This window comes from Sinocyclocheilus grahami, unplaced genomic scaffold (assembly GCF_001515645.1).
Source record: "Sinocyclocheilus grahami isolate Dianchi unplaced genomic scaffold, SAMN03320097.WGS_v1.1 scaffold118.1, whole genome shotgun sequence".
NCBI classification, from domain to species: Eukaryota; Metazoa; Chordata; class Actinopteri; order Cypriniformes; family Cyprinidae; genus Sinocyclocheilus; species Sinocyclocheilus grahami.
In genome coordinates, this window is record NW_015505297.1 from 965867 (window position 1) to 978918 (window position 13052).

At 38.1% G+C, this 13052-nt stretch overlaps 3 protein-coding genes across 3 annotated transcripts in view; 1 reads left to right on the top strand and 2 right to left on the bottom strand.

Annotated features, from left to right (window-relative positions):
- Positions 1–3890, bottom strand: part of LOC107589661 (bromodomain adjacent to zinc finger domain protein 1A-like) — a 26797-nt gene extending 22907 nt beyond the window's left edge. The window contains exons 1-3 of the mRNA XM_016278163.1: positions 3767–3890; positions 3326–3467; positions 1268–1546 (exon numbers count right to left, since the gene is read on the bottom strand). Coding sequence (XP_016133649.1) covers positions 1268–1546; positions 3326–3438 — 392 coding nt within the window. The 5' untranslated portion in view covers positions 3439–3467; positions 3767–3890. The remainder of the gene's footprint in view (positions 1–1267; positions 1547–3325; positions 3468–3766) is intronic.
- Positions 3891–5228: 1338 nt separating this feature from the next.
- Positions 5229–8894, bottom strand: LOC107589609 (uncharacterized). Its single transcript, XM_016278103.1, has 8 exons — positions 8402–8894; positions 8105–8226; positions 7896–8034; positions 7682–7803; positions 6517–6627; positions 6324–6430; positions 6063–6162; positions 5229–5930 (listed from the first exon to the last, which is right to left on the bottom strand). The coding sequence occupies exons 1-8, from the start codon at positions 8496–8498 to the stop codon at positions 5808–5810; spliced, it is 921 nt and encodes a 306-aa protein (XP_016133589.1). The 5' UTR covers positions 8499–8894; the 3' UTR covers positions 5229–5807.
- A 90-nt stretch (positions 8895–8984) lies between these two features.
- Positions 8985–12700, top strand: LOC107589662 (signal recognition particle 54 kDa protein-like). The gene is made up of 13 exons (XM_016278164.1): positions 8985–9084; positions 9441–9561; positions 9710–9811; positions 9901–9992; positions 10084–10168; positions 10366–10470; positions 10559–10640; positions 11247–11333; positions 11450–11523; positions 11621–11729; positions 11871–12041; positions 12133–12228; positions 12454–12700. Exons 3-13 carry the CDS (start codon positions 9734–9736, stop codon positions 12543–12545), a joined length of 1071 nt encoding a protein of 356 aa, XP_016133650.1. The 5' UTR covers positions 8985–9084; positions 9441–9561; positions 9710–9733; the 3' UTR covers positions 12546–12700.
- The last annotated feature ends 352 nt before the right edge of the window (positions 12701–13052 follow it).

Below are 13052 nucleotides of genomic sequence, written 5' to 3' on the forward strand. Positions count from 1 at the left end.
TTCAAAAGACAGATCTTCAACAAAGATTGAACCACTCTCAAAAATGATGAAACTGACTTTAAAGTCCGATTGAATGAGCCTTTTAGTGACTGAATTTTCAGCACCACACAAAAATAAACATGCATTGCATCCAGTACAGTCCAATATGCAGCATATGACCTGGTTCTTCAGTTGAATCATTTAAAAAGACTCACAAATTCATCTGACTCACTGTTGGCTGTTCACATAACATTTACAGATATATATTTGCTACAGTTTTTTCCAATAAATGTATATTTTTTAGCTTAAAGGGGTCATATGATGCGATTTCACATGTCAGAGAGACGGTGTGTGTTTCAGTGCGAAAGCAAAAGCACTTTATTTGGCCTTCGGGAAATAGATGCAATTAGGAATCATTGGTTAAGATTTATTTACAACAGAACAGCACAACCCAGATGTTCGAATTTGTGCAACGAATTTTATGGACGACAGTTTTTTTTTAACCTATAAGAGTACAAGACTGGCTGTGCACAAAGGCTATTTCTAAAAAAATTTAAAAGGGGGTAAATTCCGACTTTCCTATGACAATCTGGCACTTCTGAATCAGCGACTGTAAGTATTGCAGAGTAACGCGTCATGTGTGTGTGTGTGTGTGAGAGGGGACCAGGGTCACATCACATGAGAGTGAACAGCCGGTCAGAAATCATAGCACGTCGGCTGTCTTAACCGCGGCTTGTGTACTGCATCATCACTGTGTCCGTCACGCGACTCTGTTGCCCTTTCGGGCTTGAACTGATGGTAAAACTAACGACATTATTAACTGTCTTGATATTTACTTTGAAAGCTGAAGCGATTATGGTAAGGGGCGTTATATTTCCAATGCGTGCTTGTGGTGTTCGGCCAATCACAATGCACTGGGTCAGCTGGCCAATCAGAGCAGACTGCGCTTGTCAAAGGAGGGGGCTTTGTTGAAAACTACGCGTTTGAGAGAGGCGGGGCATAGAGGACCTACAATAATGTACAGTATTTGAAAAATAATGTGTTTTTTGAACATTAAAGCATGTCAACATATTCTGTTACACCAAATAATGATATTTCAAATAGCATCATATGACCCCTTTAATAAAAAAAAAAACAGCTTATTGCTTTTTTCATAAAAAGTTTCACGGCTGATTCCATGAACATCAACAAAAATGTCAGCGCTCGGGTGAATTGCCCTGGAAGAGAAACACTACAATGCATAATGTGATTAATGTTGATGAGTTATGAGTTACAACAATTATCTCACCTGGCACCAGAGCGAGTGACAACATCCACAATTTCTCCAGGAAAGAAGCGCTCTTTGACATAAGCGTACACATCATCGCATATCTCATGCAGACGTGAGCGGTGCGTAAGTGCTGTCAGGTGCAGAAGGGGGACGAGCAGCACATTGGGAAAGTTCTGAAGATTAAGTCTGGCTTTCCTCTCACTCTCCAGGGCCTCCTGGTAGGTCAGGCCGGGCTTCCCAGTCACCGCACAGCTCCATACAAGACTGTTACACAGAATTGTCCTCTCAAAGAATTCACTGGCAACACAAAAACACAATGTGTAATGTTAATAACTATCCTGACACCTTTATGGCTTACACAGATATGCACGTACAACTCAAACTGACTAAAGAACCTTGTCAAAAATGTCATGTTTTGGGGAAAACAAATAAAGTGGAGATTTTACCCAAAATACATCTTATTTGTTTACAATCACAAATTCCTAATTTTGCTATTAGTAATAACGTCGCAAATAGACTGCTGTCATCAAAAGGAGACAATATTTTAAGCTCTATTAACACACAATTACAAACACTTAATACCTGTTAGACTAGTTTTAGTTTATATGCCCAAGTAGTTGGTCATTCTAACTTAAACAACTTCTCATATCAGTCTTATGACTTGTAAGACCAATCTCAATGACAAACCCGTCCAAAATCAAGCTTTTGGACACTATAAAGGTGCAAAATCATTTTATATCTCCTACAATATGCATCATTTTTTAATAGGTTTTATTCACTTGAAATGTGCACAATGCAAGTCTTAGGGTTTTTATTTCTAAACCGTTACTAATGAAAGCCCTTACACACGTCTTTCCAGGAGAAATTGTGAATGTTGTCACTCGCTCTGGTGCCAGGTGAGATAATTGCTATCATTCATAACTCATCAACATTAATCACATTATGCATTGTAAGCATGCCATTCATATTTACGCTTAACAAATAGGCAGAAACCCAAAATAGCGATGAATATCAACTTATGACCATTCAGATTTTAAAATAAATCCAATGTCATGAATATCATCATAAGTAATCAATAATAAAAGTAACCAAACCAATAATCAAAGCATATTAAGTTATTTAGTTTCAGTGTTTTGTATTTAGTTACTGTGTTTTGAACCGTGTTCTTTCCGTTTTGTATATCATTTATTGGAAAGTTGGTCTTAAAGCAGTATCTGTCTATTTTTTTTTTGCCTTATCTGCAAGTAATTAGTAGCTGTAACTGTAAACAAACCTAATGATAGTTCATACACAGTAAAATTATTATCTGCATCCTACTTCATCCCAACATGACCACTTACAACGACAAATGACAACTTCCAAGAGCCGATGACAGAGGAGCACCTAGACCGGTCCAAATAGTTGCAACCAAGTACTACAAGGCATTATAATCTTTCCCATTGCAGCCCCACATGACCAGCAAGTCAGTTTCCCAAGGCCTTATGTAAAGTGACATCAACATCATAATGAAAAGAGCAGTGAAACTCCTGCCTCTAACGAGCAAACACACTAACAATAGCAGCGACCACGTTTTAAGCTACAACATCCTGTGTGTGGATGAGATCTGTCCCATCTCCGCTAACACCCCCCAAAAACACACGAACAGGGGCTTCCCGGGGACATCCCACCAGCGATATTGCACCATTTAAGCTCTTATAACACATCGACAGATAGTTTTATGAATTATTTCACTCAGTCTGCTCTTTGTATCGTGGTTTAGTTGGCTAAACTGAGCTAACTAACTAGCAGCCAACTCTGTTAGCAAAGGCCTCCAACTGACACCTGCCGGGTGTATGAAGGGGGAAATCCTCAAGTCTTTATAAATTCAAGGTTTTCACACCAGGGGTGTTGGGTCATTAGTAAAGCTGGTTTAAAATATCAAATCAAGATAAATGTAGCTTGGTAGTTGTTTTAAGAATGAAAAATAAAACTTTCAAGCGGGCTGTCACTTCTGTTGTTAGTTTCTAGTGCTTCTGTTGACTAGCATCAAAGGGGAAGTTGAAATGAACAAATAGAGATAAAATTCAAATCCCTTACTCATAGCTCCTGAAGATTTCATGTGTGACTTTACATAGGAAGACTTCTTCATCGGGTCTGAGATCAGCGGGCGGCTTCCGCCTCACGAACGGCTTTTTGTGGAGAAGCGGCATCTTTCCTTTCTCTTTATCGTTCTCGCGGACTTTCAAAAACAACAAACACAAAAAGACTATTAGAAAGTGAGAAAATGTCAAATTAATACGGCTCCATTAAAAGTCAGACTTTGAGACTCGTCGAAACTGGTTTGAAGTAAAAACCGTTAGGATTTCAAATGTAAAAAAAAATAAAATAACGATATTCTTCAGTCTTTGTTAATGACACGCGCTTCCCGGGTGACGTTCAAAATCCAGCCCACATGTTTCGCCTTTTTTATTCAAACGAATGCTTGGTTCCTATATAATAAATGAGCCCTATACACTGACTTTAAATGTTGATATTTACCAAATCTTTGCTGTAAAAAAGATAATCGGCTCCGGAAGAGAAAGAAAAACACACGAGTATCAGGATATGTCCCACTTCTCCGAGCGGGGATAAGCGTGTTGACGACAAGTTTTGATCCGCTCTAGTTCACTTACCCACTGGGGGCGGTGCTTACACGACAATTGTGACATTCCATTGGGCGGTTTGAGCGCCAATCACGCCTCCGTAGCCAATAGTGGGAGGCGAAACTGGAAATGGGGTTTTAGTTTTTCCACAGAGGCTTTATGCATTTTGAATGACATTATTAGGTTAATATATATTTGAATAGGCGTTGATACTTGATGACAGCTATTCTGTGGTTGAAAAGGAAGGCAGATAATTGTAGCACCATCACTGTGACAAATTTCCCAACCACAAAGCTTAGTTTCTCAAATGATTAGAAGCATTTTTAGTGGACTTCTTCATCGGGTCTGAGATCAGCGGGCGGCTTCCGCCTCACGAACGGCTTTTTGTGGAGAAGCGGCATCTTTCCTTTCTCTTTATCGTTCTCGCGGACTTTCAAAAACAACAAACACAAAAAGACTATTAGAAAGTGAGAAAATGTCAAATTAATACGGCTCCATTAAAAGTCAGACTTTGAGACTCGTCGAAACTGGTTTGAAGTAAAAACCGTTAGGATTTCAAATGTAAAAAAAATAAAAAAATAACGATATTCTTCAGTCTTTGTTAATGACACGCGCTTCCCGGGTGACGTTCAAAATCCAGCCCACATGTTTCGCCTTTTTTATTCAAACGAATGCTTGGTTCCTATATAATAAATGAGCCCTATACACTGACTTTAAATGTTGATATTTACCAAATCTTTGCTGTAAAAAAGATAATCGGCTCCGGAAGAGAAAGAAAAACACACGAGTATCAGGATATGTCCCACTTCTCCGAGCGGGGATAAGCGTGTTGACGACAAGTTTTGATCCGCTCTAGTTCACTTACCCACTGGGTAGCGCTGGGGGCGGTGCTTACACGACAATTGTGACATTCCATTGGGCGGTTTGAGCGCCAATCACGCCTCCGTAGCCAATAGTGGGAGGCGAAACTGGAAATGGGGTTTTAGTTTTTCCACAGAGGCTTTATGCATTTTGAATGACATTATTAGGTTAATATATATTTGAATAGGCGTTGATCCTTGATGACAGCTATTCTGTGGTTGAAAAGGAAGGCAGATAATTGTAGCACCATCACTGTGACAAATTTCCCAACCACAAAGCTTAGTTTCTCAAATGATTAGAAGCATTTTTAGTGTGTGTCCTAATGCACTCTTGAAAGTATAATCATAAAAGGAAGCTAATTATAATTATCAAAATTGAAGTTTAGTGGCTTTACATCCATATATGTTCGTTTTGAGCTATATTATATATGATAGTGTTCTTCGAAGAGTACGATATGCAAATATATAATTTCATCATTGCTTTACAGACAGTCATTACAATTAGCAAAAGGTTGTGCCACATTATCATAAATTATGTTTTATATTTTAATAGCTATAATGGATTAACAAACAAATTCAACTTCTCAACTAAAGCCATCAGTCGGTGACTTGGATGAGTTTGGCTATAACCCAAGGCAAAATAACCTCCTCAAGGAACGTAAATTGTCTCCAGGCACTACCTCTGCCTGTAAAAAAAAAAGAGAAAAAAAACATGCAGCGATCCCCCCCTTACTTCCTGTTTCAACAGAAAGAGTTGGAGACAGAAATGCATTTGAACAAATTAAAAAACTAAGGAAGTGGGCACTCTCACATGTGGACTGCTTAATACAGCAATGCAAACATAACATGACATAAAGAGATTATATGAAATGTATGGCTAGTTACATAAACGGACAATTTAAAGTATAAATGTGTTTACAATCAAACTCAACTTTAAAAATTGACAAGTGAGAGTTCATCGAAAGAGGATACTGTGTGTTTAATCAAATCTATTTGCATCATTTGTCCTGTTAAAGGCCTCACTGAGGCTAATAGTATTTATTGGTTCCACTGTATCATAAGAGTCTCTTCTGAGGGTCAAAGTACTCTATAAAGATGGATTTGCTTGAGAGAATCTGGATCTGTGTCATTTTTTAGATAAACAGAGTAATCAAGTGGTACTTCTTCTATCCATCGTCTGAGCGCTAATGTCTCTAGGAACTGAGAAAGAAAAAAATTGTAAACATTAGATTTGTTTTATGAATTCTTGATGTATTAATGTGTTGAACTGCACTGCCAATCACAATTTAGAGACAAATTCAGAAATAGCATAGATAGAAAGAAGCTTCTTACAACAGCGTCCTGAAGTAAAGCAAGTGCCTCGTGAATGCTGGGTACAGTTACTAACAGCGCACCTTTCTTTCTGAAATTCTGACTAATAAATAGCCACGCTCTGAAAAAAAAGGACAAGAAAAAATGGGAAGTTTTAGTTTACACCTAATTTAAGACACACAGTTACTATTTATCATTTTGTTTATAATAAAGAAAACATTTATTTATGCATTTGTTCTCATCTCTGCATGTTCTTGAGTGCAGTCACAGTTTGGCACTTACTGCATTTGATCACTTGGTTCCATGAAGTATTCAAACACGTTGTTCATGATCAGAACATCTGTATTTTGCACTAAGGCAGCCTGAGAGCGGATATCTGCATGAATCACCTATGCAGTGCACATTAAACATCTTCGTAAATATACTATCAGACAAAACAATTACCATAGGACAAAGAAACGGTTTGATTGATTACCTGAATTCTATCACTGAAGCCATATTTCTCTACAGCCATTGTTTGAAGCTTGACAAACTCTGAGCTTATTTCAACCCCCACAAGCTGAGATGCTGCACTGTACAGGTAGCCCTGAGGAGAGAAAAATGATCTATCTGAGGCAATAACATAGATGTACCATCAGACCATGTTTTAACAAGAAAGATAAAGCTGGTGTAGTCTAGTGCCTACAGATCTGGACTGGTAAGTAAAAGGTTGCAGGTTTAAACCCAGCAGGGCAAGGCAGTTAAAGGAATAATTCACCCAAAAACGAAAATTTGCTGAAAATTTACTTATTTAAATGTAATCAAATTGACTTCTTCATCAGAACAGATTTGGATGTAAATTTAGTGTTATATCACTTGCTCACCAATGGATCCTCTGCAGTGAATGGGTGCCGTCAGAATGAGAGTCCAAACAGCTGATAAAAACATCACAATAATCCACAAGTAATTCACACCACTCAAGTTCACATGCGTGAAAGAAACAAGGTGATTGTTAAGACATTTTAACATTAAACTGTCACTTCTTGCCCAAATATAAGTCCATAATCTGTAAAAATGCTTCCTTCTTTGAAAAAGTCCATCCCATGTTGTCCCCTCAAATCAATATCCACAGACATATTAGCTTATAACTGTTATGGACTTTCTTCGCTTGTAAACGGTGCTCGGTCTGTGTGTATTCCTGTCCTGATTCAGATGAGATGATTTTCACTGGAGAAAGCAATATTATGGCTATAAGACTTGTATTATAATTTGTTGAATTTGTTTCTTACAAACATGCAGCTTTTCACTTCACAAGATGTTAATTGATAGACTGGAGAGTCATGTGAATTACTTGTGGATTATTGTGATGTTTTTATCAGCTGTTTGGACTCTCATTCTGACGGCACCCATTCACTGCAGAGGATCCGTTGGTGAGCAAGTGATGTAATGCTAAATTTATCTGTATCTGTTCCTGTGTCTGAAGAAATCAACTCATCTACATCTTGGATGGCCTGAGGGTGAGTGCATTTTCAGCAAATTTTTGGGTGAACTATTCCTTTAACTCCTGGTTGCCCCAGTGGGGTTGTTCCTGTAAATGTCAGGTAATTTACAATCAATAATGAGTTTAGTTGTGTTTAGTTAAACTATTACCAGCAATTTACCCCAAATAGCACAGCTCCAAGTCTAGATCCCACATCCACCACCAGTTTTCCTGTGAGGTCTGGAAGAACATTGTGGAATAGGAACTGGAGCTCCGGGATTGAGAATGAATGCGAGATGAACTCTGTGAAACATTAAAAATGGCATATTATGATGTGGCTGTATTATTGCATGAGTTTATGTAATACATAGCCCAGTCTCCATGCAAACACTCACCCAGCGGTGCTGTTCTGTGCGATCCACAGTTGAGGCAGTAGTTGCGACTCATTTTTCCCTCCTCACACAATGCATCCACAGTTTCTTCATCATATAAGAATGCATCCACATGTACAGTGGGATGAGGTTTCTGTTGAGTCTAAACGTTAAAGCATGCTTTAGGATCTAACAATATAGTTAGTAAAATACTAAAGATCTAATGAACAGACCTTCTGAATAGCCACAGACTCTGAGGGAGCCATAGCCTCCAGTGGCAGGCAAACCCTTAAGTCTTCTGCAATACTTTGAAGAATAACACTCTGGTTATCCACCAGGAAATCATCCAGATCGTCTGAAAATATAGATTTAAAAAATGTAACTGATTTACGTCCATGATCAAGTGCTTAATATAGTCTCAAATAAGATATAAATAAACTGGAGAAAACACAGAACAAATGCTTACACCTTGCACACAATCTAACCTATAGCTGACAAAACAATAACAAAAGATTTCAATGCGCATTTACCGGATGTTTTCAACCATTCTAACAGCTTTGGAAGATGTTGTCTCTCCGTCTTGGACAACACCTGCAGAATTTCATTCTTTGCATCGTTAAAATTCATTGATTCAAGCGCTTGCTTGCTTGATACTTATCTTACGTCAAACACACTCTAGGTTGCAAACATACTACTGAGCAACACATGGGTCTGCAGTACGCAGTAGTGGGAAGCGTGTGATATGAGTTAAGGTAGAACGGTACATTTTGTCATTCTGATGAACTCTTCCAGGTGGTAAAAACCAACATTTATATTTGTAATTTTAATCGCATGATTTAGATTCTAATGAATCTCAGGTAAAAAAATCCAACCTTTCTGTTCTAAATTCAAATCAGTTGTATAAACTGCTGTGCCACCTTAAGATTTAACTCCATGAGCAACGTCTCTAATGTAAAGAATAGAATAATGTAAAGAAACAGTGATGGTATCAACGTATATTCTAATTTATATACACAGACAGATATGAATTTTACTTAAGTTAAACGAACAAAGAGTGAAAACGAATCTAAATTACAAATAATATTTTTCTTTCATAATAGAAAGCTAACTCTTATTTTACACGGAAGTAAAGTCACGTCACGGGATGTTGGGGTTAGATGACGTCTGTAGTCGCTGTTCCACTCTCGCCGAAAAGCAGCTGCTGCGAGTTTAGGTAAGTCATATTTAATCGAAACGTATGTCTTTATATGAATAATTTGGACACTGAACATCTTAATTTGACATTGTTTTGATTTAAACATGATTTTAATCCTGTCTTTAATTAAAGCGACCACGCTAATGCGTTTCACAACGGACGTCTGGCCTTATTTCAGTATCGAAGTCAGTCTTCGAAAACATACAAATATATATTATATTAGGATTTTATAATAGTTTAAATTACTCATGGGTGTGCCAACATTTATGTTTTGACATAGTAACGATCCATGTCTGAAATGGTCCAGATTCATCCAGGTTGTACAGCTCATCCGCGATAACATTGTTTTGATTGTGTTGTGGTTGTTTGGTAAGGTTGAAAACACCATTGCTCTGGTTCCACTTGAGTCTCGAGGTTCAGAGTGAGCAGTGACAGGAGGATTGTTTTGGGGGGAAACCCCACCACATTGGAAAGTCTCATTCACCCACCTATCACGTAAGGAAGTCTACATTACATCAATCACACTTTTAATGTCGTAATTGAGGTTCTACTCAGTGCTTCAATGACTGAAACCTGGGTGTATAGGAAATCTCTCTCTCTTTTAATTTTGGCTACCTGATGTAACCTTAATCCCCTGTTGCAGGTTGACAGCTCTTAAACCGCAAAAATGGTTTTAGCTGATCTGGGGAGGAAAATAACCTCAGCTTTGAGGTCTCTCAGCAATGCCACCATCATCAATGAAGAGGTGCAGTGAATATGATGCAATCTTAAAATCAGGCTTGTTAAGCATCGTGACCTATCATAACATGTTAACTTATTTACAATCTTCCTTAGGTATTAAATGCTATGCTCAAGGAGGTCTGTGCTGCCCTACTGGAGGCTGATGTGAATATCAAGTTGGTAAAGCAACTTAGAGAAAATGTCAAGTAAGTAACAAGTTCTTTATTTTGGCCATTTATATAGTAAATTCCCTGTTATAAAATGTCTTTTTACTCTATAACTGCTCTGTAATCTCAGGGCAGCCATTGATCTGGAGGAAATGGCTTCTGGCCTAAACAAGAGGAGAATGATCCAGCATGCTGTTTTCAAGGAACTTGTCAAGGTAAATGAGAGTTTGCTATTTATGTCTGATAAATATTGGTTTTCACGTTGTTCCTCAGGGAGTCTTGTGCTTGTTTACACCCTGTAGCTCAGGAGCTTTCATCATAGAATAGAGAAACTACATTAAACTAAATGGAATTGACTGCCTGATGATAGAAATGTATTCTAGAAGATAAATACAGAGTGTTTTTATTGCAGCTGGTGGATCCTGGAGTGAAAGCCTGGACTCCCACGAAGGGAAAGAACAATGTTATCATGTTTGTTGGTCTGCAGGGCAGTGGGAAAACCACTACGTGTTCTAAGGTGAGCAGTTATTGGGTATTTGCCCTGAGATTTTAGAATATGGACTTGGTTTTTATACAGCTAATCATAAAAGCAAGAATGTTTGGAGGAAAAAATTTTTATCGGCACAGGCGAGCACATCGATGACTTGGAGCCTTTCAAGACTCAACCCTTCATAAGCAAACTGCTTGGTAAGGTTTGAATATACTGCTGAGCTGCTGTTTAGTTAAAGGAATAGTTCACCAAAAAATGAAAAATTCCTTAAAATGTGCATATCCTTAGGCCATCGAAGATGTAGATGCGTTTGTTTCCTGATCAGAACAGATTTGGAGAAATTAAGCATTCCTTCGCTTGCTCACCAACGGATCCTCTGCAGTGAATGGGTGCCGTCAGAATGAGAGTCCAAACAGCTGATAAAAACATCACAATAAACCACAAGCAATCCACGCAACCCCAGTCCATCAGTTAACACCTTGTGAAGCAAAAAGATGCATGTTTGTAAGAAATCAATCCAACAAGTCATTAATTGATGGACTGGAGTCGTGTGAGTTATTTGTAGATTATTGTGATGTTTTTATAAGCTGTTTGGACACTCATTCTGACGGCACCCATTCAATGCAGAGGATCCATTTGTGAGCTAGTGACGTAATGCTAAATTTCTTCAAATCTGTTCCAATTAAGAAACAAACTCTTCATCTTGGATGATCTGAAAGTGAGTACATTTTCAATTCATTTTCATGATTGTTAATTGGATGTTGGAACTGTGTTATTTGTTGCAATTCTTATTTTTACTCTAGGTATGGGAGATATTGAGGGACTGATCGATAAAGTGAATGAACTAAAGCTTGATGACAATGAGGAGCTAATAGACAAGCTCAAACATGGTAACTAGAACATTATTTGTATAAAAATGTGTACTTTTGTGTGTTCAGTGTTTTTACACTACAAAAGATATTTTCCAGTGCTTTTCACCAACAGATATGACGTTTCTCTCTCTTAGGTCAGTTTACACTCAGGGACATGTATGAACAGTTTCAGAACATCATGAAGATGGGACCTTTTGGTCAGATCATGGTAATGACAACTTTTACTGAAAGGATATTTAATTATGGTTATCCACTGAGTGGTTCGTTTCTTAAAATTTCTGGGGGTGGGTTTTGTATGTCTTCAGGGCATGATCCCAGGCTTTGGAACAGATTTCATGAGCAAAGGAAACGAGCAGGAGTCTATGGCCAGATTAAAGAAACTCATGACAATAATGGATAGTATGAATGACCAGGGTATGTGCTTTTTTAATTTTAATTTTCTTTTTTAATACTGATTAAAAACAATAATGCGCAGACTTCTCTAAATTGGAAAGTTTAGGCATAGATTTGAACTAGAACGATTTAGTTTACATATATTGTGGTTTTTCATCTCAGAACTTGACAACAAAGATGGTGCCAAGCTCTTCAGTAAACAGCCTAACCGCATCCAGCGAGTGGCCCGGGGATCTGGAGTGGCTACCAGGGATGTACAAGAGTTACTCACACAGTACACAAAGTTCGCCCAGATGGTCAAGAAGATGGGAGGCATTAAAGGCTTATTTAAAGGTTGAGTGATTTGAACTTGATGCATTCAAAATGTGTTAGTTTCATGATGCATTTAAAATCAGTGTCTCATGGTATCATTGTTTTAATAAAGGAGGGGACATGTCCAAGAACGTCAACCCATCACAGATGGCGAAACTGAACCAGCAGATGGCTAAAATGATGGATCCCAGAGTGCTTCACCACATGGGTATGAGCTCCCTTTTCACCCCAAAATGCTTTATTTCTACTAGACCATGGGCAGCAGTATTTGATTGATCTTCACTATACAAGTGGCAGTTATTGTATGCAAGAACCTATTTGAAATGACCAAAATTGCATTTTTAAATGTCACTGTGATACATGTGAGGATCTGTGAATATAGATGATGGTTGTAAAAGCCTTACTTAAACACATATATCTTTGTTTCTTTAAGGTGGCATGGCTGGACTGCAGTCCATGATGAGGCAGTTTCAGCAGGGAGCTGCTGGCAACATGAAAGGCATGATGGGATTTAACAACATGTGAACCTCTGAACCTGCAAACAGTGGATGCAAAAGAGTTTGATGGTTTTAGCAACCAAAACCTGGGCGGATGAAGATGGTTTGATGGTTTTGTCTTGCCACAAGTAATTTAATTCTTTAAATGGTGTAAAACAATAAACAGGCTCATTTACATGTAAAGCCCAGTGTTTCTAGAGAAGGACTGATAATGGGGACTGCTAGAAGAAATGTTGCTTCCTGAGATCAAGTCCAGCAATGTCTTGTGATGTCAGAGTCATCGGTTTGGCAAATATACACACTGACATCTGAGTGCTTCACAATATTGTCAGACTTACTAACAACTGACCACTTTCACTATCTCTAAACTGGAATAAGGGTAAAGGTTATATGATTTTACATAGTAATTGCTATGACCATCTTCATTGCATAAGATATTCATAAGTAGCAATCATGGTTTATTGTATAATTAAATATAATTTCTTGACTTATCATAGAAAAGCTTTGGCTTTGTATCAGAGATGAACACAGTAGT